The sequence below is a fragment of the Choloepus didactylus genome, chromosome 8 (genome assembly GCF_015220235.1).
Source record: "Choloepus didactylus isolate mChoDid1 chromosome 8, mChoDid1.pri, whole genome shotgun sequence".
In the NCBI taxonomy this organism is placed as follows: Eukaryota; Metazoa; Chordata; class Mammalia; order Pilosa; family Megalonychidae; genus Choloepus; species Choloepus didactylus.
In genome coordinates this window covers 130,543,225-130,570,636 of record NC_051314.1, presented here as the reverse complement: position 1 = coordinate 130,570,636, position 27,412 = coordinate 130,543,225, and the positions used below count along the sequence as shown (strand labels likewise).

The 27,412-nt window shown below is 40.0% G+C and overlaps 2 protein-coding genes across 23 annotated transcripts in view; one reads left to right on the top strand and one right to left on the bottom strand.

The window, feature by feature from the left end:
• Window positions 1–36: 36 nt before the first annotated feature.
• On the top strand, window positions 37–23,680 carry RAD52 (RAD52 homolog, DNA repair protein). Of its 6 annotated transcripts, none has more exons than XM_037845499.1 (14): window positions 37–216; window positions 5,967–6,070; window positions 6,488–6,549; window positions 12,118–12,219; window positions 13,331–13,432; window positions 14,012–14,105; window positions 14,287–14,354; window positions 16,425–16,543; window positions 17,259–17,334; window positions 19,958–20,154; window positions 20,281–20,423; window positions 21,576–21,656; window positions 22,018–22,230; window positions 22,870–23,680. In XM_037845499.1, the coding sequence occupies exons 4-14, from the start codon at window positions 12,136–12,138 to the stop codon at window positions 22,926–22,928; spliced, it is 1,236 nt and encodes a 411-aa protein (XP_037701427.1). In that variant the 5' UTR covers window positions 37–216; window positions 5,967–6,070; window positions 6,488–6,549; window positions 12,118–12,135; the 3' UTR covers window positions 22,929–23,680. The 6 variants fall into 6 exon arrangements, with proteins under 6 accessions (XP_037701427.1, XP_037701425.1, XP_037701428.1 ...); XM_037845497.1 differs by having other exon boundaries at window positions 6,177–6,549; XM_037845500.1 differs by lacking the exon at window positions 13,331–13,432 and having other exon boundaries at window positions 6,177–6,549.
• A 504-nt stretch (window positions 23,681–24,184) lies between these two features.
• The window catches only part of WNK1 (WNK lysine deficient protein kinase 1), a 179,779-nt gene continuing 176,551 nt past the window's right edge, over window positions 24,185–27,412 (bottom strand). For all 17 annotated transcript variants that reach the window (XM_037845496.1, XM_037845494.1, XM_037845475.1 and 14 more), the window contains one exon: window positions 24,185–27,201. In XM_037845496.1, coding sequence (XP_037701424.1) covers window positions 26,884–27,201 — 318 coding nt within the window. In that variant the 3' untranslated portion in view covers window positions 24,185–26,883. The remainder of the gene's footprint in view (window positions 27,202–27,412) is intronic.

Here is a 27,412-nt window from a genome sequence, read left to right as displayed (position 1 = left end):
TCCCCTTCCGACTTGATTTACGACTCTTCCTGTTCCTCCTCTCCCCGTGTTAAAAAAAAAAAATGCTCATGGTCCTGCTCCAGGTTTGGCCCTTCTTCCCAGGTCGCCTTGCACTTCCTTCCCAGTGTCCTCTGCGCGGCCTCTATCTAGATTCCCATCCATTTGCATGTAGCCCAGACCAAGCTCCCTGCGTGCACCGCGCGCTGCCTGAGGCGCGTAAGTGGGGAGGGGGAGCCGGGTTTCGCGGGGTGGTTCCGGCTAGGGGTGATGTGGAGCGTGGGACGGCCCAGATTCCGAATAGAGGATCTGGGGCGACTGTTGAGATGGTTCTATAGGTCCCAGCATAGTGATCCTGAGTCCGGAGGCCTGGACTCACTGTACTCACTGAGGATCAGGCTCACTGAGAGTTTAGTTAAGTGGGACAGAAACTTGCCTTACACATGTAGGGCACACACCGGGACCCCAGGATGCAGACCTAGGCAGCGTGTTGTTAATGGTGACGGCGTTACATGCGCCGTAAATGCTGACTGTTGACAAGAGTGAATGGGGGCTGAACTTTGTGTCAATAGCTAGTCACTTAGGGAAGGAGTGGGAGAGGTTGGTAAGGAATTAACTGTTTAAAAGGAAGTTGACACTCAAATTTAGCTGCGTATTCAGCCTTCTAGACCGTTTTAAAAATTGACACGTAATTCATACACCATAAAGTGTACTCCTTTAAAATGACAGTTCAGTGGCTTTTAGTATAGTTACAAGGTTGTGCAATCATCAATTCAAGAACGTTTCCGTCATCCCAAAAAGAAATCCCATGTGTGTTAGCCATCACCTCCCATAGCACCCTCCCTCCTACCCCTTCCAGTCAGTAATCTACTTTCTGTCTCTGGATATGCCTATTCTAGGCATTTCATAGAAATGGAATCATGCACTTTGTGGCCTTTGAGTCTGGCTTTTTTCACTCAGCACAATGTCTTCAAGGTTCAGATGTGTTGTGACATGTATCAAAACTTCATCCCTTTTTATGGCTGAATAGTATTCCACTGTATGGAATTTGTTTATCCATTTATCAGTTAATGGGCATTTGTGTTGTTTCCACTTTTTGACTTCCTGTAGTTCCTCTACAGAACTGTCAGTCTAAGGCACAAGCATTTTAAAACTAAATTCTCATGAACTAGCATTTACTCTGGTATTGGGTCAGGTAACTCAGTGGCGTCAGGTTTGGTATCTTTCAGGAGAGCGTCATTTTAAAGTCTTCTTAGTTCAATACCTATCAGACCACTTTTTGTAGTAACAAGCAGAGAAGTGTTTGTGTGTAGTTCTTCTCAGGAGGGCAGAAACCATCAGATACTGCTGCTGTGTAATGTGTGCCAAGACCTGTCATTTTGTGATATAAAATGTGAGGGGAACTGGAGATTAGTGTATGAAAAATGTAACAGAGCTAGCTGTGGGAGACAGGTTTTACCTAAAAAATAAAATGTATAACCAGTTTAATTTTTCAAGAGCAAAAAGCCTAATGTGGATATTCATTCTCTGTGCAATTTAGAACATTTTCCCACTCAAGACATCCATTTTCAATACTTTACTGGCAGTTTTGAGGTGCAAAGAGGTTAAAATGAGGCTAAATGCTCTTCAGATTATGCACTAGGTGGGGACTATGCTAAATGCTGGCCCTCCTGTTCTCAAATGGATGAGCTGTGGTAATGGAGCAAAGAAGTAAATGATTGTAATGTGATGCATGCTTTTAAGTATGTCTAAAGTGGAAGCATAGTGTTAACTCTACTTAGTTTAATGAGGTGTGTAAAGCTTTTAAGAGGAGCTGACATTTTAAGATCTATTTCCTTTAATTTTTTCTGCTCTGTTGATTTTTTTTGTTTGTTTTTTAACCATCACAAACATTATAGCAACATGGGCATAAATGAAAAGAAACTTGATATACAATCCAGTTCATCAAATCAGATTGTTGTTGATCCTTATGACCAGAATCTCACCCATCACCGAGTCCTGTCAATTCTACTCCCTGTAAAATATATCCAGACTCTATACCTTTCTCTTTATCTATGTTTCTGTTGTTTTAGTAGAGCCCTAATCATTTCCTTTTTGGACTATTGTAATACAGACTAACTGATTTCTCCCTCAGTTATTCACTGATGACAAAGGCAGTTTTTTGTGGCATAAATATAATCTTATCATTTTCAGCTTAAAAATTTCCATTACTTTTCCATGGCTTAAAAAAAATAATGTTCAAGCTTTTCATGGCAGCTTACATAACCCTTCATGACCATGCCCTGTCCTGTCTTTGATCGAAAGGTAAGACAAAAGAGGAAATTTTCATCATGTAACATGCTTCATTCTCTCTTACCCCTTCTTTCTCCCTCCACATGTAATTAGAAATGCTTTTAGGTGATGACAAAATGGATAGGATTAAAAGCACTTTTGCCAGTTTTGTCTGTTTTACCTTCTTAGTGTCTCTTGAATTCATCCTCTTCTTTCTCATGGCCGCTACACTAACCCACACTCTTTCCCAACCCCCTCATCTCTCATGAGTCTTTTTGTGGACATATGTTTTCATTTCTCTTGGGAAAATACCTATGAAAAGATTGATGGTTTATATGGAGATACATGTTTAATTTTTTTTAAATCATAATACTTTTTTCCAAAATTATAAAACTAAATCTTCCAGAAGAAAATACAGAAGAATATTTTTACAGTCTGTAAGCACACAGAGGTTTCTTAGGATTCAGAAAGCAATAATCAAAATAATAACTGCGTCAAAATTTAAAACTCCTGCTTATTAGACAACTCTAAGAAAAAGAATATGCAACAACAGACAGCTATCTGACAAAGGACTGATGTCCAAAACATAGAAAGAACCATTACTGTGCAAGGCCGGGGAATAATCCTTTGTTGCCTGCGGCTCTGTCCTTGGAGTTACCCTTTCCTTTTCATGAAGAGCTGAGCTCAGTTTTTTTTGTTTTGTTTTGTTTTTAATTTTATTTATTTATTTTTTAATAATTCAATTTTATTGAGATGTAGTCACATACCATGCAGTCATTCAAAGCATACAATCAGTTGTTCAGAGTACCACCATATAGTTGTGCGTCCATCACCAAAATTAATTTTTGAACATTTTCATTACCACACACATAAAAGTAATAAGAATAAAAAATTAAAGTGAAAAAGAACAATTAAAGTAAAAAAGAACACTGGGTGCTTTTTTTTGCCCCCGTTTTTTAACTCATCCATCCATACACTGGACAAAGGGGAGTGTGGTCCATATGGCTTTCCCAGTCACCTTGTCACCCCTCATAAGTTACATTTTTATACAGTCGTCTTTAAGATTCAAGGGTTCTGGGTTGTAGTTTGATAGTTCCAGGCATTTACTGCTAGCTATTCCAATTCATTAGAACCTGAAAAGGGTTGTCTATATCGTGCGTAAGAGTGCCCACCAGAGTGACCTCTTGGCTCCTTTTGGAATCTCTCAGCCACTGTGAGCTCAGTAGTTTCATTGGCCTGTTTGCTGACAATCAAGTGTGAGAGTTTCAATTGTTTCACATCATTGTCAACTTTTGGTGTTGTCAGCCTTATCTTTTGCCATTCTATGGGTGTGGCTTGGTATGTCTTTATGGTTCTAATTTTAGTCCTTGATTACTAATGATGTTGAGCACCTTTTCCTCTGCCTCTTGGCCATTTGTATGTCTTCCTTTGTGACCTGCCTGCTCAACTCTTTTGCCTGTTTTCTAAATGGACTGTTTGTCTTTTCATTATTGAGTTCTTTTTATAGCCTATCAGTCCTTTGTCTGATAGATGTCTGTGGTTGTCTATTCCTTTTCTTTGAGTTGTCTTTGATGAACAGAAGTTTTAAAATTTTCATGCAGACATAATCTTTTTATTTTTCTTTTAGGTTTTATTGCTTTCTGGGTCTTGACTATGAAATTTTTTTGCCACCCCCCTCTCCCCGCCCCAGGTCATGAAGATACTCTTCTATATGTTTAGGCCTATGATTCAAGTAATAGTTCAATGTTAATTTTTTTTTTCCATATAGATATCCAGTTGTTCCAAACCCATTTGTATTATGTTGGTACCATTTTTGAAATTCAAATGACTGGATAAATGGGGCTTGAATTCTGGGTTCTCTTTTCAGTTCCATTGACCCATTAGTCAATTCTTACATCAGTACAACACTTTTAATTCCTGTACCTTTATAATAAGTCTTGAAGTCAGGTAGTGTATGTCCCCCAGCTTTGTTCTTTCTTATTTTCAAGATTGATTTGGATATTCTATATCCTTTGTATTTCCATAGAAATATTAGAATAACCTTATCAGTTTCTACCAAAAAGTCTGGTGGGATTATGATTGGGATTGCGATGAATCTATTAATCAGTATGGGGAGAATTGGCATCTTACCAGTATTGAGTTTTCAAACATAAGAACATGGCATAACTCCCCTTTTATTTAGGTCTTTAATTTCTCTTAGTACTATTTTGTGGTTTTCAGGGCAGAAGTCTTAAACATCTTTTGTTAAATTTATTCTTAAGTATTTATGCTTTTTAATTCTATTGTAAAATGGAGCCATTATTTGTACTGTTGTTACTCTCTGTATAAAATATCATTTTCTGTGGCTACTTTCAAGATTTTCTCCTTATCTCTGGTTTTCAGAAGTTTGACTATAGCTTGTCTAGGTGTATTTTTCTTTGTATTTATTCTGCTTGTGGTTTGCTAGCTTCTTAAACCTGTAAATTTATGTCTGTCACACAGTTTGGAAAATTTGCAGCCATTATTTCTAAAAATATTTTTTCTGCTCCATTCTCTTTCACTATTTCTTCTGGGACTTCAATTACATGTGTGTTACACCTTTTGATATTATTCCACAAGGCCCTGATAGTCATTATTTTCAATTTATCTTCTCTTCAGCTTGCATATTTCTATTGAACTGACTTCAACTTCACTGACTCTTCCTTTTATCCAAATTTGTTTTTAAGCCTATCTGGAAAATTTTTAATTTCAGTTTTCATATTTTTAGTTCTGGAATTTGTATTTGTTTCTTTTTTATATTTTCTGATTCTGTGCTGAATTTTCACAATAGTTTATTTGTTTCCTTTATGGCCTAAGAATAATTATAATGTATGAATTAAAATCTTTCTCTGCTAAATTCAACATCTGGGGCATCTCAGGGTCACTCTCCATTGATTACCTTTTTTCTTGAGTATGGGACCCATTTTATTTTCTTCATATGTCTTATAATTTTACATTCGTCCCTGGACATTGTGAATAATATGTTGTAGAACCTGTAGATTTTGTTATAGTGTTTTATAGAGTGTTGTTTTAGCAGTTGACTAAATTGGCTAGACCCTCCAAATTCTGTTTCCCCTGTGGTAGACAGAAGCTGAAATTTCTGTTTAGTTCTTTTAACCTTTCCTGGGCTGCTTGGATTCTGTTCCTTACATGGGTACTTTAAAGGCAGAATTTGTATACATGATTTGTGGCTTCCCCTCTCTGACCCTCTCCTTTCTGAGATTTACCCCTTCACTTTCCAGTGGCTGTAAATGCCCAGATTTATTCTTTTGTTCTTCAGCTGGTAGTACTGTGGGCTTTTGAATTTTAGCCATCCCACAAGCCCACTGACTAGTTGTGCCCTCAAGTAAAAACCATAAAAATAGAAACTTACCCACTGTTATTCCCTTCCAAGTGTAGACTTCTTTCTATTTTTGCCTTTGGTAGTTCTCCAGTGCCTTCAGATAGCTTTTCACATTTTGTCCCGAGTTTATGGTTTTGAATTTCTGATCAAGGTATTTTCTTTTCTCCAGATAGATGCTTATTTAGAAGCTATTTAATTCAATTTGGAATGTTGTATAACAGTTTTCTTCTTTGTGTGTGTTTTTTTTTTTTTTTTTTTTTTTTTTGCATTGGGGTTGGGGATGATTTTCATCAGTTCAGGTTTATTTTGACACTTATTTTCTGTTTCCTTATAATAGTTTTATGTAGAGAAGACTGCTTCTGCCTATGCATTTTGTGGACAGGATTGGCAGTTTGGGATGATTTATGAGATTCCTAGTTCAAGAGTAGTTCCTATTCTTTTGTAAGTATAATGAAGTATGGATTCTTTACTAGAAGGCTTTTTGGGGGAGATGGTTGGGGAAAGGGTTGTATGTCCTTTGATTTTTACATTTTCTTTTGTCTTGCAGGATCTTCAGTTTCCCTCTTTGCCCCTTCCTTGCATGGTTTCAAAGGGCTCCTCTCCATTCCTTTTTGCCTTTTCTCCTTAGAAACATTGAGTTTCCAGTACAGCCACATCAAATTCTGCATACACTTATTATCTTTTCTTTTCTTTCTTTCCTAGTCTACCCTTACCTAATCAGAACTCTTTGTCAGTATTTTCATATGTTATATGGGTTTTGTTTTTCAAGGTTTGCTTTTAGTTCCATCTTAGGCTCTCAGTTCTCCTCTCTTCTATGTGTTTCCCTTTCCGTTTGGATTCATCGTGCTCTCCTCAAAGAGTTTGGATGAGAATTTGAGAGATCTCTTCAGGAAATTGGTATTTGTTTTTTCTGCTTACAGGTAATTTGTGTTTGTAGTATTTTCAATTTTTAATTAATTCAAGATATGGGATATGTGTGGTTTTATTTTTTTCTTGTTGGGTTACGTAGTGTTTGGAGGATATATTGGGATATTTGGATTTGTGTAGCTGCCATAACCTTGGCTACACAGGAAGTTTTTCCTAACTTCAGAAAAGTTATACAATGAATGCCTGCATATCCTTCACTTAGTTTTATCAGTTTGTTACTTTGACTTTATCTGTTTCTCTCCTCTTTACACACACATACACACACACACTTTGTTATCTGAGCAATAATAGAATAAGTTGCAGAAAACTCATTACACTTTAATATTTCATCATATATCTCCTAATTACAAGGTCGTTATCCCACATAATCATGGTATAATTATTACATTCAATACATTTAACAGTGACACAGCACCACTGTCTACTCTGCAGTCCATCTTCACACTTCCCCACTTGCCCTGATAATACCCTTTATGGCTTATTTTTTCTGACCCCAAATCCCAAAGGATCACACAGTGCATTTAGTTGCCATGTCTCCTTAATCACATTTAATTGACAAGAATTCACCAGACTTTCTTTTTGTTTTTTGAGACATTGACATTTTTGAAGTCCAGGCCAAGTGCCTTGTAGATTTGGACTAGTCTGGTTATTTTCTTGGGATTAGATTCATGCTTAGATTGGTAGAAATACTACCTAAGTGATGTTGTATACCCAGTGGTCTATCAATAAGTATATGGTGTAACTGTTACTGGTGACATTAAGTTTGATTCCTTGATTAATGTGGTATCTGCAAGATTTCTCCATTGTAAAGGTTTTGCTTAGCCCTGCACCCTTTTCCCCCAAGTGCAAGTGGTTTCTTAGGGAGATGACCCCAGGACACGCTCACAGAGGAGAGAGACAATGAGTAGGGAAGGTAAGGCAGTCAACAAAGGGTGCACTGTCAAGCCAGTTACCCTGTGGGTATCCAAACACAGTTCCACTGGGGAACTCCAGAGCCAATGTAGAACTCATGGCTCAGAGTTATCCCACAGAAGGGTAAGGAATCTGGGGTGTTTAAACACCAGCTCCTGTCCATCACTGTTAGAGCTGCCCCAGGGGGCATCAATTCCCTGGCACTTCCAGCTTGCCATGAACAGGTGCAAAATAGGCTCTGGATGCCAAAGAAAGCCCTGATGTAAAGAGATGCAGATGTTGGCATTTGGAATTCAGGCCATGGTGCATATTGTTGTGAGGCCTGGAGACATAATTGGCAGAGCATCTATAATGTCTGCTATGCCTGGGTACTGCAGAACCTAGAACCTGAGGCAAAGGCTTAGGTGCTGTTATTTTTTCATGAAGTACAATTCCAGGAAGCAGAGGTGAGGGAAGAAGGGAGTGAAGAGAGAAGGAAGCTGAAGTCAATTCAGTGTGCATTTTCAAGTTGGCCACTCCTTGGCGATGAGTACAACTGGTGGTTTGATCTCATAAAGCTGTCTCTCAGCTGCATCCCAGGATAATCTATCCAAAGAAAGGAGGGAGAAAAATTTACCCCTCAGTTCTGTATCTCATTGCTAACAGGTTTGTCCCATGATACGTTACTTCCCCTAAACTTCCAGGTTGTGCATGTGTAGGCACCAAGTGGGTCCCACAGCCTCCCCTACCTCCAAGTTAAGAGGGAATCCAAAGGGGGAGGTGAGAGGCTTCCAGCAGGAGCAGGAAGTAAGGGACAGTGGAGTCGTGCCTGTGTGCAGTTGGTTAGAACCCACACATGTTTAGTCACCCCACTGGCATCCGGGGCAAAAAAGTGGCCAAGGACCTCAGAGACAGGCAAGGCCAAGAAGATTTGACGTGCTGCGTAAGATGTGCCCGATACCTTTGAATTCCTTTTTTGTTTAATAAATATGCACATACATACACATATGTAAAACACACATATGCAAACTCAATTGGAAATAAAAAAGAAAAGTTATCTGTGGGTGGTAAGGATCCAGTAAAATTTTATTTCCTCCTGTATTCTTTGATATATATTTGAAGTTTTTTATAATAAAGATATTTTAGTTTTATAAATAATGAGAAAAAAGGTTATGGACAGTTTTAGAAAGGGAGGTAGAACAGTCAGCATTTTTTTCAAAGTAGAAGAAACTGGTTAAAAAAGAGATTTCATATTTTACATGATGGGCAGAGACAAGTTTGTCCTCATCAATAAAAGGTTGAATCTTTTAAGAGATTGTTTAGAAAAGCAACAAGTTGCTTTTTAAATGTGAGAATGCTAGAAGAATCAGAAAGAATCTTCCTGAGGGCTCATACTGAAGTGGGTAAAGTGGGTTATGACAGAGACTATTAGAACTGACCAAATACCCAGCCTGTTGTGTATGCTTTTTCTGAGGGTAATTCTATTGGCAAATGAACTTTATAGATTTGTAGACGTTCAGCCTAATGCCTTAATTCTTAAAGTTGAGCATGCATCAGAATCACCTGAAGAGTTTGTTAAATCCCAGATTGCTGGCCCACCCCCAGATATTCTCATCCAGTAGACAGGTATGGTGGTGTTGGGGTGGGGGAAGCAAGAATTTGCATTTCTGACAAGTTCCCAGGTGATGCTGATGTCATCCGTCAGTTCCAAATTGGTTCATTGACTAGGTCTTCTTTGTTGCCTTCTCTTGCTCTTTAATTATTTCATGTCTGCCAGTCTTCTCCCTCCAGCTAGCTTCTGGAAAGGAGTTTAGTTATTGTGGCTTATGTTTCATTTTTGACCAGAGTCATGTTAACACAATGGTATTAATAAGTCATTTGTTGGGACAGCGAGAGAGAGGGGCTGGGGCTGAAATGAAATGAAGGCTTGGACTCTTGCGGCAGCCTTGAATCTCTGGGAACCGGGGGGATTTAAATATTGAGGCTGTCCTTTCTCCCTGGCCACCCATACAAGTGCCCCGCATTCAGGGTGGAGGGCTCCAGCAACACACCCAGGCTGAGTTCTCTGGCTGGACCCCAGAAGAATCATTTCCCCACACACCACAGGGACAAGGTGGAGAACTGACTTGAGAGGTATAGGTGATTCACAGACGCCATCTGCTGGTTAGTTAGAGAAAGTGTACATCACCAAACTGTGTTTCTGAAAAATTAGATAGGTTTTTTTTTACAAATTGAAAAGAACCCTGTCGAGCAGAGCAAATGCCAAGAGGCCAAAAACAACAGAAAATCTCAATGCATATGATAAAACCAGACGATATGGAGAATCCAACTCCAAACACACAAATCAGATTATCAGAAAAAACAAAGTTCCTCGCAGAATTAATCAAAGAAATACAATCGAGGAACGAAAGCATGGCAAAGGATTTAAAGGACATCAAGAAGACCATGGCCCAAGATATAAGTGACATAAAGAAGACCCTAGAAGAGCATAAAGAAGACATTGCAAGAGTAAATAAAAAAATAGAAGATCTCATGGAAATAAAAGAAACTGTTGGCCAAATTAAAAAGACTCTGGATATTCACAATACAAGACTAGAGGAAGCTGAACAATGTCTCAGTGTCCTAGAAGTCCACAGAACAGAAAATGAAAGAACAAAAGAAAGAATGGAGAAAAAAAAAAAAATCGAAATGGGTCTCAGGGAAACAATAGATAAAATAAAACGTCCAAACTTAAGACTCATTGGTGTCCCAGAAGGGGAAGAGAAGGGTAAAGGTCTAGAAAGACTATTCAAAGAAATTGTTGGGGAAAACTTCCCCAACCTTCTACAGAATATAAATACACAAAGCATAAATGCCCAGCGAACTCCAAATAGAATAAATCCAAATAAACCCACTTCGAGACATATTCTGATCAGACTCTCAAATACTGAAGAGAAGGAGCAAGTTCTGAAAGCAGCAAGACAAAAGCAATTCACCACATACAAAGGAAACAACATAAGACTAAGTTGTGTCTTCTCAGTGGCCACCATAGAGGCGAGAAGGCAGTGGCATGACATGTAAAATTCTGAGAGAGAAAAATTTCCAACCAAGAATACTTCAAATTTGAGGGAGAGCTTAAATTTTTCACAGACAAACAAATGCTGAGAGACTTTGCCAATAAAAGACCTGCCCTACTTCAGATTCTAAACGGAGCCCTACCAACAGAGAAACAACAGAAAGGAGAAAGAGATATAGAAAATTTTAACAGAAATATTTAGTACCTTACATCCCAGAGCACCAGGACACTCATTTTTCTCTAGTGGTCACAGATCTTTCTCCAGAAGGGACCATAAGCTGGGACATAAAACAAGTCTCAAGAAATTAAAAAAAAAAAACAACAATATACTCAGAGCACATTCTCCAACCACAATGGAATACAAATAGAAGTCAATAATTTTTGAACTGTAACTCCACTATTTACTTCCTACATGATATAAATTACACAAACTCTAATGACAAATCAGTGGTTTTGAACTCAATGCAAAATGTGTAATTTTAGACAACTATATAAAGGTAGGGGAATGGAGGAGTATAGGAACATAGTTTATGTGTCCTGTTGAAGTGAAGGTGGTATCAAAGGAAAACAAGATTGATATGGATTTAAGAGGTTAATTTTAACCCCCACAGCAAATACAAAGAAATTATCAGAGAATATAACCATGGAGATGAAATGTAGAGTTTGGGTTAAGAGAAATGGGGGAAGGGGCAATGGGGAGTTAAGAAATGAGGGTGGAGTTGCTGTTTGAGGTGAAGGGAAATTTCTAGTAATGGATGGTGGGAAAGAGCATTACAACATTCTAAAGGTGATTAATCCCACTAATGGAAGGCTAGGGAGGGGGTGGAATGGGAAGATTTAGGCTGTATATATGTTTCCACAACTGAAAAAAATAAAAAAAAGACAGTCTAAATAGATGATGGTTGAATGCCAAGGATGAACTTGGATGGGATTGGAGGATAGAGGACAGGTGGCCCAAAGGGACACAGTTGAGACATAAGGAAAAGGAAATATAGAATGTAAGCTTTGGATCATTGCTGAATCTCTTGTACTTCGTAGCTGCGCTTAATGGGATTGCATAAAAGAATGTTCTTGTTCATGGGAAGTGTATACGTGAATTATAGTGTATGTTCAAGGATGTGTGCAGCTAGCTCTCATATGTTCAGAAGACAGAGCAATAGATGATGGATGATAGATAGGGAGGGAAAGAAATAGTGATGTGACAGCATGTTAAGGTTGGTGGATTGAGCTATCTGGGGAGGGGGGTCAGGGTATGATGGAATTCTGTGTATGGGGTTAGTATTGTTTTTGCAACTGTTCCTATAACTTTGAATTTATTTCAAAATAAAAAAAAATAAGTCAGTTGCTCTCTCTTAAAGGGTATTTGTGTAATTTTGAATTTTTCAGTTACGATACACTGTTATTGTAAAAATCACCTCAATAGCACCACCACAATAGGAAAAATTTTAACAGAGGGGTGGAAGCAGATTCTGAAGGACTACAGCTAAGCACTGAGGAACTTAGTCCTTGACTGGGGACTGTGGATGTTTTATCTGATTTTTAGCAAAGGCTCTTGCCTTTTAGCTTTAGCATTCTTGGTCATTTTTTTTTTTTTTTTAACCTTTTATTTGCTTAGACATCAAACAGAATCAGCATGTCTGGGATTGAGGAAGCTATTGGAGGCTGCGACAGCCATCCTTCGTCAGCTGGTGGCAAGTCTGTGTTATGCTTCGGGCAGGTAACTGTGGTTTCTTCACGCCTAGAAAGGATGAGGTTAAGGGAGAAAATGCATGAGGAGTCAATTTGTAGAGCATCATCAGACACGTGTAAGATATTTGTTGTTACTGGTTTTTCCTGTAAATGTATTATTTGGGGGTTTTTTCATTAACTTTGAGGATGTTTTGGAACTTCCTCATCAGAAGACTAATAGTTCCGGGGATTACGTTTAGCTTTAAATTCCGTTTATTGATTTTTTGGATAGAGACCACATTCATAAGAAAACGACTACTGTGGGTGAAAAGTCTCCCCATCTCTGTCACTCCTCTCCATATGCCACCCAATTCTCTTTCTTGAAAGCATCCAAAGTCACCAGTATTTTTTGTGGAGATATTTTGTACATAGAAAACGGATTCTTGCCTTTCCCACTCAAATTCTATCCTTGGCTCTACCAGAGATTTGTGAATAGTCATTTTATTTAAATATTGCACAGGGAAAACTACCATGGGGACAAGAACAAAAACAACAGGTAGTGGTATATTTGTCTGTGTTTAGGATGGGAATTATTGAATGAGAGAGGAAGGTATAGGGTTTTGGAGAAGACAAATGGAGGCAAGACTTCCTACCCCATTTCTTCTTCCCCTACTCCCTTTCCCCCAGAAACACCATAAACAGACTCTGAGCCTGGAGGTTTCGTGTCCTGATTCTGGCTTGAGAAAGCTTGGTAAGGACTGTAGTAATAGCGAAGGCAGCGGTTCCTACAGTGTGGACCTGGAAGGGCCCAAAGACCCCTTCAGAATCCATGAGGTCAAAATTATTTTCATAACAACGCTAAGATACTTCAGTCTTTCTCACTCTCATTTTACCATGGGTGTACACCTGCATGGTAGAGTTCTCCAGAGGGTGCCTGACAAGTGATGACATATTGTTCTGATGGCTGATGTTTTAAAGATTTCTCAGTTTTAATTCCTACTTTGGAAATATTGATCGATATAACCCACCTCAACAAATACTCTTGGGGTTCCTTAATACTTTTTAAGAGCATAAAGGGGTCCCGAGACCAAAAAGTTGGAGAGCCGCTGGGCTGAGGGATGGCAGAGATGTCGGTTGAACTGTCCCTTTCTGGCTTGCAGTGCCAGTACACCGCCGAAGAGTACCAGGCCATCCAGAACGCTCTGAGGCAGAGGCTGGGCCCTGAGTACATCAGTAGCCGCCTGGCTGGAGGAGGTCAGAAGGTAGGAGAGTTAACCTGCCTAGAATTGGGCGTCAGCTGACATCTCAGGGGTCTTTCCAACTCCCTCTCTGGGGTGGATTCAGATGGTCTCTTGTTCTGGCTATAAGGTGCTTCCTGGTGCCTCAGCGAGGGGATGGGTACCAGCCTTTACATCATCATCTGAAGTGGCCAAAGCCCTGTCTTGAGACTCGTATACTTGGTATTGTAGGATTTTTAAACCATCTTTAAAAAATTTTCCCTTTGCCATTTGCTTCTAATTTAACTTCTGTGTATGTTTTGGATTTCTGTAAAAATATGTCAGCCTGAAATTTGCACTTTTCTGGAAACTGTATTACTAGCGCTGGGTGAACAGCTGTCCCTCCTTCTGATTCCCATACCTCCCTCAGGCCGACCCATTCGTTCTAGCTGCCTCCTTTTGAAAGGAAGATCTTTGAAATAAGATTGTTGAGAATTTCCCTGAAATGTTGAAGAGCAGTTTTGCTAACAAAGAAGATAAAGAATAAATTAGGTAAAATTTTGATCCACATTTAACATGGCAAGGAATTCTAATACAGCTTCTTTTCTTGAATATTTTTCCCAGGTGTGTTACATTGAAGGTCACAGGGTAATTAATCTGGCCAATGAGATGTTTGGGTACAATGGCTGGGCACACTCTGTCACACAGCAGAATGTGGGTGAGTTTGCCTCCTGGCAGTGGGGAAGGGCATTCCCCTTGCTTTGGCGTGGCCTCATTTCTGATAGTCGTATTTTATGGAGGAAGATGTGCTGTGGGTGCATTTGGGAGCTAGTAGGAGGTATATGGGGGAGGCCCAGGGATGAGAATCCTCTTCAATTGGAACTTTTTTCCATTCCTAGATTTTGTTGACCTTAACAATGGCAAGTTCTACGTGGGGGTCTGTGCATTCGTGAGGGTCCAGCTGAAGGTGAGGGCAATGGAGCTGACCTGTGGCCTGGAAGGATGGTGGGGGTGGGAGGAGAAGATGAGGAGGAAGGGAAGTTTCTATGGGATGGTGGTGTTCAGACATTCTTGCTCATGTGACCCCTAAAAGAATTTTGAAAAACTATGCCCTCCTTGCACATTTTTCAGTTGACACCTAAAAGTTTTCACCATAAATATAAATGTGAATAGTTTGGGCATATTATAAAATTTGACATTTAAAATAAATAAACCTGTTTGACATTTAAAAATAAATCTGTTTGCATCTCTTTTAAATGTGCCAATGGAATCTAAATGCATAAGGAGTTAAATACTGTCATCCATTTTTAAAAAATACAGAAGCAAGCTCTTCCTTTGGTGGTCAGAAATTTTACATAGTTACTTCTTTATCTGAATTCATATTTCCACTCCACTTACCCACCAACTTTTATCCTAATATAATATGTGTTTACCATCAAAAATCTCTTATTGATAACCTTATCATACTTCTCTGCCAATATGTGTTTGTGTATGTGTATAAAAATAAATTTTGATGGCTGATTTCCTCTGACCTTAGGCCTCTACATATTAAAAAATTTCTTCTGGATTGAGTTATTATTAGTTATTGTTAATACACAGTTGATAAGATAGTTGTGTTTATGTTTAGAAGACAATATAAATACATCAAAAATTTTGATAATTATTTAAAGTAAAAAATAAAATTTTCTGGAAATGCATTTTATAATGAGGTAGATGGTGCTGTTTTTTGCTTTTCAGTTAGTTTATGTATCCATAGTTGAATATTACTTATTCCTAGAATGTGCAGTCAGCATTAATTCTGTCCTGATTTCTTATTGTCATAAACAATTCTGAAGAAAAAAAGTTCACATAAATCAGCTGGGAATGGAAAGAGTTTTGTTATAGCAGTGTCACTCATTCTTTGAATGCTTTGTGAGTTATAGTCTAAAAGAAGCACTATCATCAACAATTATATATAATTATCTATCAGCTAAATAACTTGATCAGCTCTGCCTTCACTTTTGGTGAAAGCTGAGAAATGGATACCATTTGACTTCCAAAAGGATTTGCTATCCAATCATTTGAGTTCGTTAGATGCACTATTTCAAAGTATCCCTTTGTTTGGCGTGCCAGAGGTTTTTTAATAACTCAGGATAACACTCCTTAGTAAGATGTGGAATGGGTGAGAGGTATTCCTTTCTCATGGAGAAGGGACGGTGTTCTAGTTTGCTAATGCTGCCAGAATGCAAAACACCAGAAATAGATTGGCTTTTATAAAAGGGGGTTTATTTGGTTACACAGTTACAGTCTTAAGGCCATAAAGTGTGCAAGGTAACACATCAACGATTGGGTACCTTCACTGGAGGATGGCCAATGGCGTCCAGAAAACCTCTGTTAGCTGGGAAGGCATGTGGCTGGTGTCTGCTTGCTCCCAGGTTGTGTTTCAAAATGACGTTCTCCAAAATGTCTGCACCAGCTTCCAATGGCCATCTTCAAAAATGTCTGTCTCAGCTCCTGTGCATTCTTCAAAGTGTCCCTTTTGGCTGTAGCAAGATCACTCCTTCTGTCTGAGCTTGTATAGGGCTCTAGTAAACTAATCAAGGCCCACACTGAATGGGTGGGGCCACACCTCCATGGAAATCATCCAATCAGAGTAATCACCTACAGTTGGGCGGGTCACATCTTCATGGAAACACTCAAAGAATTACAATGTAATCAACACTAGTACGTCTGCCCACACAAGATTACATCAAAGATAATGGCATTTTGGGGGACACAATACATTCAAACTGACACAGATGGGAAAGGAGAAGAGTCTTGACACTGGACACAGGCATTTGTCCAGGCAGACCACACCACCAGGAAACAACAAAGGAAGTTGCCGTTTTGGAAATCAGTTCTCTTCCCACTATCTGTGCCCATGTCCGCTTCTTAGCAACGCCCTTGGGCATGTCTGCCCTGTTCTAACATGGCTGGTTGAGGAAAGGAATTGCTGTGGAGCTGCGGACACGACTGCAGCTTTTCATGTTTGATGTTTAAATTCCTTTCTTACCTGTAGGATGGGTCGTATCATGAAGACGTGGGTTATGGTGTTAGCGAGGGCCTCAAGTCAAAGGCCTTGTCTTTGGAGAAGGCAAGGAAGGAGGCGGTGACAGATGGGCTGAAGCGGGCACTCAGGTAAGCAAAGAGGGTGGGAATCTATCCCACTTCATTTCAGCCCTGGTTCAGAGCAGTTTGGTTTATTTTTTTTTAAAAGGTAATACATTCACATGGTTCAAAAATCGACACAAAAGTCTGACTATAACTATAGCTTGTCCCCATCTACCTGTTTTTCCCACTCTGAATTTTTCCAGTGTTTTTTTTACACTTAATTCTTCCCTTTTTGGAAATAAGTAGTGGAATACCTGTATTTTCTATCCTGTACTTGCTTTTTTCTCTCCCCTCCCCTTTGGTAATGTATCCTGGAGACCTTTCCACAGGAGTACATAGATAGCCTCCTCATTCTCTTTAAAATACCTAAACAGTTCTCCATTATGTATAGGTAGCAGAGTTTATTAGAGGAGGACATTGAGCCTCTTTTTGGTTCAGAGACCTCCTTGAGAATGAAAGTGAATAAATCACTAGAAATACACACATATAAACATGCATTTTGTGTGACATTTCCTGTGGAGGTGTCCATTTGTCCCAAGTTAAGAACTTCGGTCATGGAGAATGGGGCCCGTGATCCTCCAGCCCCCAAGTGGGTATAGGTCTCTCTGACTGGGGACTTGTCCTCTGAAACACTGCTCTGGAATTTCAGCTCCATTTCAGGAGAACTAATGGACTTTGTGAGTTGCTTCTTAGTTTTCCTGTGCTAAGGTGAAGAAAAGTCACCCTTTTTTCTCATCCCTAGGAGTTTTGGGAATGCACTTGGAAATTGTATCCTGGACAAAGACTATCTGAGGTCACTAAATAAGCTTCCACGCCAGGTATGTTAGAAATGGATGAATGGAGTGGGTTGGAATAAAGATAATATAGCTAATTTCCCCATGTCCTGGGTTCAGTTTTGGGCGATGGAGGAGGAAAAGTGAGGACTCAGCTATTTAGAGGACCTGGAATGTGTATTTCAGACTTCTTTGAATGTTAGCTCTAGCAGGACCCAATCCCCTTATTTTCCAGATGAAGAAATTGAGGCCTAGAGAAGTTACCTGAGAACTGTGGTTGGGACTGGTCTGTGTTTTTTCAAAAGGAGCACATAGCCCTGTACAGTACCCCGACTGTTCCTTAGAAACACTCAGGCCTCACCTGCTGCAATCTTCTTGCTTTTTCTTTGAGCACTTATGTCTTTCAGTTTTAGCTCTCGTTTCTGGCAGCGCCTATCACATGATCTGAGCTCTTGCCTTTGGAGAGTGAGGGCTATGGCCGAGCATCCCTGGCACCTGAGTGGGCTTTGCAGTGTTCCTTTAGGGTTGGGGTGGCTGCTTTCTCTGTGGCCCTCTCCTTGCCATGTACTGCCAGGACAGTGTTCCTGTCCTACTCCCAAGGGATTTGCTTTCTCATGGAGCCTAATAGAGGCGTGTGCCAGTTGGCATAAGTCAAAGCTCCATCTCTTTTTCTTTCTGCTATTATTTTTTTTTTAATGAACTTCTACAATGAAGTACAACATATACACAGAAAACTGCACAAATCAAATGGCACTGCTTGATGCCCACGGATGGGGAAATAGAACCCAGACCATTGCAGCCACCCAGAGGCCCTGCTTTGCCCCTCCCAGTCACTACCCCTCCCTCCTTCAAAAGGAACCACTGACCTTACTGCTGTTTCAACTTCTAGCCTCATAGATTGTTTTTTCCTATTTTGGAGGTTTATATAAATGGAATGGTACAGTTTGTAATTTAAAAACTGTTAAGTATTAAAAGGTACAAATAGACATGCAGACGTGCAGACATCATAAATGCTTGCCTTGATGAATTTTAAAACCAAATACAGCTACGTAAACAGCGTCCAGATCAAGAAACAGAACATAAAGAGTGTAAACTTAGGAAATTTTAAAATAAAATTAAGAAAACAAAAAAAAAGACTCAGAACATTAGTATCCCAGAAGTCTCTTTTGTGTCCCTTGAAGTTACTGTCAACCCGCCCACCCCCTGCCGTTACCGAGAACCACTTCTAGCAATGCATATTAGTGTTGACCTTTTTGTATGTTTTAGAGTCATCCAGTGTGAATTCTTGTCTGGCTTCCATTCAGCATGTTTGTGAGATTCATTCGTGTTATGTGCAGCATTTTCACTGTGGTATGATTTTTCTAGTGCATGAATATACCACAATTTATTATTTTGTTCTGCTTTTTTTCAGATATAGTTTTTTTTTGAGATATATTCACACACCATACAATCCATCCAAAATATACAACCATTGGCTCACAGTATCATCACATAACTGTGCATTCATCACCACAATCAATTTTAGAACATTTTCATTACTCAAAAAAAAAAAATTTGAAGAGAAAACCCAAAACACCCCATACCTCTTATCCCCCCATCATTGTTGTGGTACATTTGTTAATAGACTTTTTTTAAAAATTAACTTTTGGTTGTTTCCAATAGGGCTGCTATGAAACCTTCATGTGCATGTCTTTTGGTGCACATACGCATTCATTTTTCTTGAGACTTATTGAGTCACAGGACAGCAGTATGCTTGGTTTTAGTCGAGTCTTCCAGTTTTCCCATGTGGTTGTACTGACTCCCATCCCACACAGCAGTGGGAGACTTGTGAGACTTCCCATCGATCCAATCCTTGACAGCACCTGGCATTGTCAGTCTTGGTAATTTTTTTCAAAGCTGCATTTCTTTTTTAACCTACTCATTTACTTTTCAATGTAGATAGGAAATTCACACTATAATTTTCAGGTTATCTTTATCAATATTTAGTCATCTCAGTTCCTCATATTCAGTTATTCTGTCAGCATCAGAATTATGACTCAAGGGAGTTGTCCCTAGTAAAAACAAGCTCTCGGCTTCTGCAGTGCTCATGTCTGGAAATAAAGCAGTTTGCCACCACTGTGAAGTACACACAGTCATCACTTCTTGCATAGGTGAGAGGCAGGAACTACCCCAAATTGGCAGATTCCTTGCAGCCTTGGCTGGCAGCTTAAGCCAGTGCTCTCCAAGTTTTCTTCCTGTCACTTGCAGGATGCTAATGATGGGTTTATATTTGCAGGGGGCAGGTGGTCCTGGCAGAAAGGGCAAAGGAGGTGTGGGCCTGATCACGTCCACGAGAAGGGGGCTAAGAAGGACACAGCCTCCAACACATCCAGCTGCCAAGGAAGGATTCCATTAGAGTTCACAGACAGTCTGCCCTCAGTCACAACCAAAGAAAGATCGCTTTTTGTCAAAAGTACATTAATATAGAAGGGTATAAAGTAGAAAATAACATTGTTTTACTTCTTCCCATAGAATTCAGAATATTGCTTGGAAGTTGTGGATCCTTGGTCTCAGCTTCTTAGGACCTAGAAAGAATGTTGGATAGAGGATTGCCAAATGCCATTTTCCAGGAATCTAGATCTGTAAGGAAGGGGGAGAGCAGTGATTTTTCCCTTTCTTCCCCTGTCAGTTGCCTCCTGATGTGGATTTAACTAAAGCAAAGAGACAAGATTTTGAACCTTCTGTGGAGCAGGCGAGATACAGCAGCTGCCGGCAGAGTGTGGCTCTGGTAGCCCCCAAACCACAGGAGGCGACCTCCCCTTGCAAACCAGGCTGCCCAGATGATCCCCACATTGGGACATGGGGGGATAAGGACAGCGGCTCTGGGTAGGGGCCCCTTTCCTCGACTGCCCCTTCTTCTCATGTGGTCTGGGTGGCCTCCATTTCTGCCTTCAGAACTAGCAGGTGTGCTCCCTCAGGAGCTCCTTCCCGCCTCCTCTCCCCCCATTGCAGCAGCCTGGCCTCTGCTGTGGACAGTGAGGCCACGTACCAGCGGAAGCTCCGGCAAAAGCAGTTGCAGCAGCAGTTCCGGGAGCAAATGGAGAAACAGCAGCAAGTTCAACTGTCTGCCCCATCAGTTGACAAGAAGAATCAGGGTGTGTGAAAACAACAGTAGCAGAGACCTTCCCTGGGATCTTTGAAGGTGGGGGGCTAGGACACAGGGGAACCTGCTTCTCTGCCAGGAACACGTGGTGAGGCCCAAACCTGAAGTCACTCACACTTCTCACAGAATAGAAGAGTCCAAGAAATGAAGATAGTGAAACCTTGCTATGCATTTTTCCATTTCTAGAAATACTGACCTTTTTTTTTTGGGAAAGGTAATGGGCCTTGACATAATCCTGTAGAACTAGACATTTCAGGCTACAAAGCTTAATTTTTTTATTTTTTATTTTTTGGCTTTGTCTAAATCTGCATTAGAATGCCTTTTGTTTCTGAGCTGTCTTTGAAAATAGAGCACACTCGCGTTTGAAGATGACAGGGGCTTTCAGCAAATTATTTTCAGAGTCCAGATTCAGTGGGAGGAGTAGATAGGTTTGTTTTGGGTCTTGCCCAGAAAGTGGAAGCAGAGAAGGGACTCACCCCAGAGCAATTGAGCTTTTGCCCATCTAAGAATGAAGAAGATTCATAGAGGACCTGCTTCATGTTTGGGTTCATTAATATTCCCTTCAGCACTGAGAGGCTGAAATTACTATGTGGGAAAAACTTACTGATCTGGGGATGTCCTTAATCACAAGAGTTATTCTAGATCCTTAGCTTCCACATCCATGCAGTAGCTCCTGCAGGTGAGGAAGAAGGGTGGGGGAGGCTGGAGGAGGTTGTCCTCAGGACTTTTCCCCAGTCCTTGTCAGACAACCAGAGCTACTGTTTTTATTGGTTTTGTATGCTGAGTTTATGTTTGAACAAGGATTAAAAAGTAAGTAAACCACTGGCCAGATGACTTCTAGTAACCCTTCTAATTCTGGACTGGCAGTTAAAGGAGAAATAAACTTTTCTGGGTTTTTTTCCCCCGTTTTGGTAAGAATTAAAAAATGAGTAGAGCATTTTAAACCACATAAATCTGCAGATAGGGCTGGGACTCTGGACCTTTGTGATCTTCTGGATGTGCTAAGAAGCAGGGTAACCCTAGACAGCTTTGCATTTCTGAGGCTGTTCCCTTTAACAGGAGGGTAGACCTAATCTACATTCCACTTAGTGATGCAATTGTAAGGTTTGTCGGTTTGTCTTCTGTCTCCTCTAAACTGTAACAGAGCTGCCAGCCCCTCCTCTGAAGCACAGCACGCCCGTCACTACTATTCCAGAGCCCTTCTCTGAGACAGACTTCCTTGCAGGTTGGTAGGGGATATTAGAACATCTTAAGTATTAATCAGTAAATACCTATGAAGTGCTTGTAAGTTACTGAGCTGTATACTTTTGGTAATCACAGAATACATTTTAAAAGAGACATAGAAATCCTCATTTCTATCCATTTTATACCCCATGAGGTTTTAGAAAAATAGAGGATCCAAAATGGATTTTCAGGGATTCTGGCTGATAGCACCTCTTCAGCTCCTCTGTTATCCTAAGGAGAGAGAAATTCCAAAAATTATCATAGGGCACGCAAGACCTGGAGTTTCTTATGATTTTCCTAGTGCTTTATGTGAGAACACTTCTTTGTTGATGCTGCATTTTCTGTGATCTCTGTCCTTGAAGACAGCCTTACAATGTGGGAGATGACCCCAAATGCAGAGGACAGTGTAGTCAAACCTTTGTCTAGACCAGAACCACTCCAGACGTCTGCCACACCAGGCCTGAAGAACCACATGGTGACCCAGAACAAGACTTCACAAAGCCTGTGCCACCAGAAGCCACAATCAGAATCTGGACCCTGGCACCCCGAGACTCACGCTAACCAACGTGTAACAGGTACGGAGAGAAAAGTGATTAGGAAAAGAAGGTGAAGGGAGGTCCTGGGCTTAACTCTGAATTTTAAAGGAAGAACAGTATTTCATTTCTTAGAAGTTGGGTGCAGTCATTCCAGGGGAATGAGCAGTGTAAGTAAAATTTGTCCTTTGGGGTCCTGACTTTAGGTGCAACCCTTTTAGCCCTTGAGAATAGCAGGAAGCTGAGGCATGACTGCATTAAGAGCTCACCCTGCTGAAAGCAGGTCCATCCTGAGTGTTATTGCAACTTGGTATGGGGTTAACAGAAGGATCTACCCTCCCTGTAATAATAACCCCATAAGTTTCCATTTCTGGGCTCTTAGTGTAAATTAGGACAGTTAACTAATCCAATCAAGAAATCACTAGCTGTCAGTTTAGTCCTTATTTTAAAAACTTAATGTTTTGGATGTTCTTTTTTATTTTAATTCTTATTTTATTTTATGGAGTAATGAAAATGTTCAAAGATTGTGGTGATGAATGCACAACTGTATGATGATACTATGAACAACTGATTGTACACTTTGAAGGGCTGTATGTTATGTGAATATATCTCAATAAAATTGCATTAAAAATATTAAAAAACAAACTTTATTTTAAGATTTAACCATTTTATCTTTCACAGAAAACTGTGATTCTTATAAGAGCAAGGACATGAAGAAAAGGAGATTGGATCCAGCTTAACTTTGGCTCTGGCCACATCAGTGGAGTCTGCAATTAGGGGATTTTGGAAAAACTACTTTTTGGTTGGGAAATTGTCCTTCAATCCCAGGAAATGAGCTTTATTTCCATGGCTTTGCCATGTTTTCTTCTGAACTTTATCAGAGGAGCAGGATTTAACTCCTGGAGCCTACCGCAGATAAAGCTGAGCAGTTTAGAAAACAAGCCCTTTCAAAAAGCGGGTCACACACTGCCACAGGGAAGGCTCTGGAGAAGATTAAATACCTTTGTAGCTTCAGACTTTTACTATTTATTCCCAAACTATTATGCTAATAAAGATAGAAATTTTAGGAATCACCAATGGCTGCCTGCCCTCAATGATACAGGCCATACTGCCAGGCACCAGCGTTAACAGGTAGGCACATTCAGTGTGTCACCTCTGCCTCATTCCCTTTAGGGCATCAAGCTTGTCAAGGTGCCCGCCTGAGTACTGTGCCAGGCTGTGGTGGTACCTGCCGCTTTGCCTCAAGCCAGACTGTAATCTTCATCTGTGATAATGCCCATTTACGGGTTTAGGACATCGCCACCCTGCATTCTTTCAGGACCAACATTTGTTCCTGAGATCAAGAAAACACTGATCGAAGATCAAGGAAAAGGCATTTTAAGAAAACACAATAAATCTCTTGATTTGTAGTAGAAAATATAATGGCTGCTTATATTTCTTTGTTTCATATGTGTTATTAACCATCTTGACATAAATTCATTTTTCTAATTAATTTAGATGTTTCATAATTCTTTCCCCCAAATGATGACTTTGTACTTTTACTTTTTTTAGAGGCATTTTTGGCTCTGCCTTATATCTAATCTTCTTAAAGCAGTAACTTTTAATTATTTTTTGGATCACAGACCCATTTGTGGGAAGCTGTGAATTTGAGGTAAGGAACTCCTAAGTATGGAAAGGCAGTCTACTGTTTCTATCCCTTTGGAAGATGAAGAGGCTGCAGCTAACCCTGATTTCCCTATCTTCTAAAAGCTTTTACCTTTCCTATTGTTGCCTGGATTTGTTGATGTATTCATCTCTAGATTTTGATGTCCATACCAATTATCCTCAGGAAAAGTAAATATCACCTTCCTCTTGTCTGCAGCATAATCTTAATTCAGGGTAGACTGCCACTAAAAAGTGTTCCTGGGAATTAGAAGTCAGTTATAAATGACACATAAGTCAAAACAGAGCCAATGAGAACAAGAAAAGCAGTTTGTTGGAAATGAAACCCCAAAGCTCAACAAAAGCAAGTTTGGTTTATTTGAATGGTTTCATTAAATAAATCTACAAAGGTAACAAACGGAAGCACAAAGCGCAACCTTACAAGAAGCGCAACACCCAGAGTTAGTGCAAAATGTACAATTAACGGCTGCCGAGAAACCCCCAAGGTTTGAATTCATTTTATTTGTTTGTTTTTTTTTTTAAACAGTGTACATTGTTAAATAATGTAAGGAAAACATTTATAATTCAGAAAGATTTTTTTTAAAGTGGAAAAAGATACTCAAAGTGTACTATTAACACAAAAATAAACAGTTCAGTAGCACTAATTCATTCCTTTAGGCTTCAGTTATTTCATCCACAAGAGGGAAAAAAAATCAACAGTAAATAAAACCAGTTCTTTCTGTGTGTGAGTGAAGAGATCTCAAAATTATTAAACCACAATAATGAAACAACAATGTGCTGCATTTGGCTCCCTCGTTTCTCTGTTAGAAAGTATTGTTTCCTTTCATTCATCTTAGGTGGTCAATTTCTCATTTACTTGGCACCTTCTCTGTCTAGCCTTACTCTTACCCCCTCCCCAAGAACTACAAGCAGAAAATAAATAATTTTTAAAGCAAGGCCTCGAACCCTTGCCCTTTCCATTTCTACATTCCTAAAACCTTCAGCTCTCATTTCGCAGTTTTGGGACTTAGGCCAACTTAATAAAGAGAAAGGAACAGACAGGATCCAGAGAGCCACAAGGCTCTTCATATATTTTGTGGTGACTTCCTGGGATGTGCCACTGAGGTGGGTAAGACGTTTTCCCATGTCCCCAGTGAAGTGCTAAGAGAAGCAGCACCCAAAAACCTGGAATCTTAACTTCTTTCTCCATCTTCAAAAACGGTAAGAGATCCTTGACACAGCCAATTAGGAGAACATTTCTGAAAGCTTTGAAAATAATAGAACTGCTCATCACAACTAGGCATAGCACTAAATAATACTGGTTGGTTACAGTTATTATTTAAGGGGAATATTTGTTTATATGAAAACATGAGACTATCAGTTGCAATTCTAGAAATATTAAAGGTGGCACAGTAGATTAAGATCCTGCAACCACTTGGGCATCATATAGGAAACAGGAATACACGTTCTTTCTTACAATGCTTAATTCAGATGTGGGTCCATTTTCTACAGAAGACAGTACCCCAAGCTGAGATACGCATGGTACATGTGCAACAAGAGGAAAGCAATCCAAACAGTTTTTCTTAGAGCTACTTTCTCCATCTGTGACTTTTCACTATCACATTTTCCAACTTAAAAACCAGCTCCCACCCCCTTCCTCTTATGCTCAGCCATTACCTCTAGATATTGTCTGTCTAAGCCCAGCTCAAACACTTAAGGCTTATGGCACACACTGGCCAAGCATCACATATCTTCAAAACAGGGTTGCTCCCCCTTCTTTCTTTTTCTTTCACTTAGTACACACCACCCTTAATCTTTGAAATCGCCCAATTTTGTTATTTAACACCCCTCTCCTTTCTGTTCCCAAAACAGAACTTTCTGCTTTCAACCACTGATGTCAACTTAACTTCTTACCCTGCACATCTTACAACTGCTCTAGACAAAATTGTTGAATGACTTAAAAAAAAAACAAAAAACAAAAAAAAACACTTTCAATTTCCCTTTGGCATATCCATGGCTGGGGTCACATGGACCTAAAATTTTCTTCCACATGCCTGCTGCTGATCTGGGGTCGGATGAAAAATTGATGCTAGTGGCAGAAGCAATAGAAGTCCAAGGCACTAAAATATCCAGCAAGCAATACTGGGAGAACAGAAGTATTCAAGTACAGTAATTTATACAATTTTACATTCACATTTATTTTTCTAATACAATGGAAATACAAAGGAAAAAGTTAAAGTGTCTCAATAAGTAAAGGACAGCACTAGCTTTTTTTTAACTTTTTAAATCTTTCGTATTTTACTCTTAAAACTACTGTTGTCCAACAACATTTATATATCACAGTGTTTCCACATCAAAACTGATGGCAAAGTTACATGTCCGCAGGGAACTTAATTTTTTTTCCTAATTGCTAATGCTGCAGTCAAAGCTGCTAGTATCTTTTGCTTAAAGCACTAATGACCTATCTTAAGAAAGGGTTGCAACCCCAGTCCCCTGGTATTTTTCACTGGGTTCTATAAGAGTTAAAAAAAAAAAAGAAAAAAAAAGAAAAAGAGAAAAGACGGGGACAGGGTAGGAGAGAGCCCAATAGCTGTGTTGATTTTTTTTCCCCCTCCCCCCTTGTGGTCTAGATTCTTGGGGGAGTAAGAGATTTGGGGCGGGTACCAAAATCTAGAGCTCCACCCACTTGAAAATACAGACGGGGTTTGGTTTTACACTGAGCACTCTACTGGCTTCCTGATGAACACAATTCTCTTTCCTAGCCCTCGCTGTTGGATATAAACAGGAAAGCAAAGTCTGAAGCTCCCCCATCACAAGAAAGCTGTTCTTTCCTTTTTGTACCACTCCAATAAATGGGGAAGAGGGAGAGAGAGATTCTCCATTCTGCGGGCTCAAAGCGGTATTAAAAACATTCCCATCTGGCAAGAAATAACCAGTTAAATTGCAGCACTAGTAGTTAGTATATAGGCTACTTTCCCACCCCCACCCCACCCCCACCCCTCAGCATTCCATTTCCTGCCCCCAAATCTACTCAGTTAATGTCTCTAGGTCTGACTAAGTGGTCCGCAGGTTGGAGCCTGGGGGGTTGCTGATGGATTTCTGCAAATTGCTGATGCTGAAATTCTGTAAGGAGGCAGTTCCCACAGGCTGGAACTGGCCCAGCGGCTGTGGTGCTGGGCCACCTGTCCCACTCCACTGAGTGCCAAAGGGGGCAGCTGGAAAACTGTACTGCTGTGGGGGGCACATAGACTTGGTGAAGTGACCTAGAGAGGTAGCTGATGCTGCAGAAATGGGGGCAGAGCCACCCAGATTTGAGGTCATGGAGATGCACAGCTGACCAGGTGCAGAGAATTTCCTTGCCATTCCAGGGCCCTGAAAACAAAACAAACATGTAACAATTGCTGTTGATATAAAATGGATTGGTACTAACATACAGTTCTAGAACTGGGACAGTCTAATCTTATAGAGTACAGCAAAAAAACCTTTCCATAATATTTACTGACTCTTTTACACTTATCAAGTAGAGGTGAGAGTAACTATTCTGATTGGAATGGGGTGAGGGCGGGAGGGAATATGTACATCA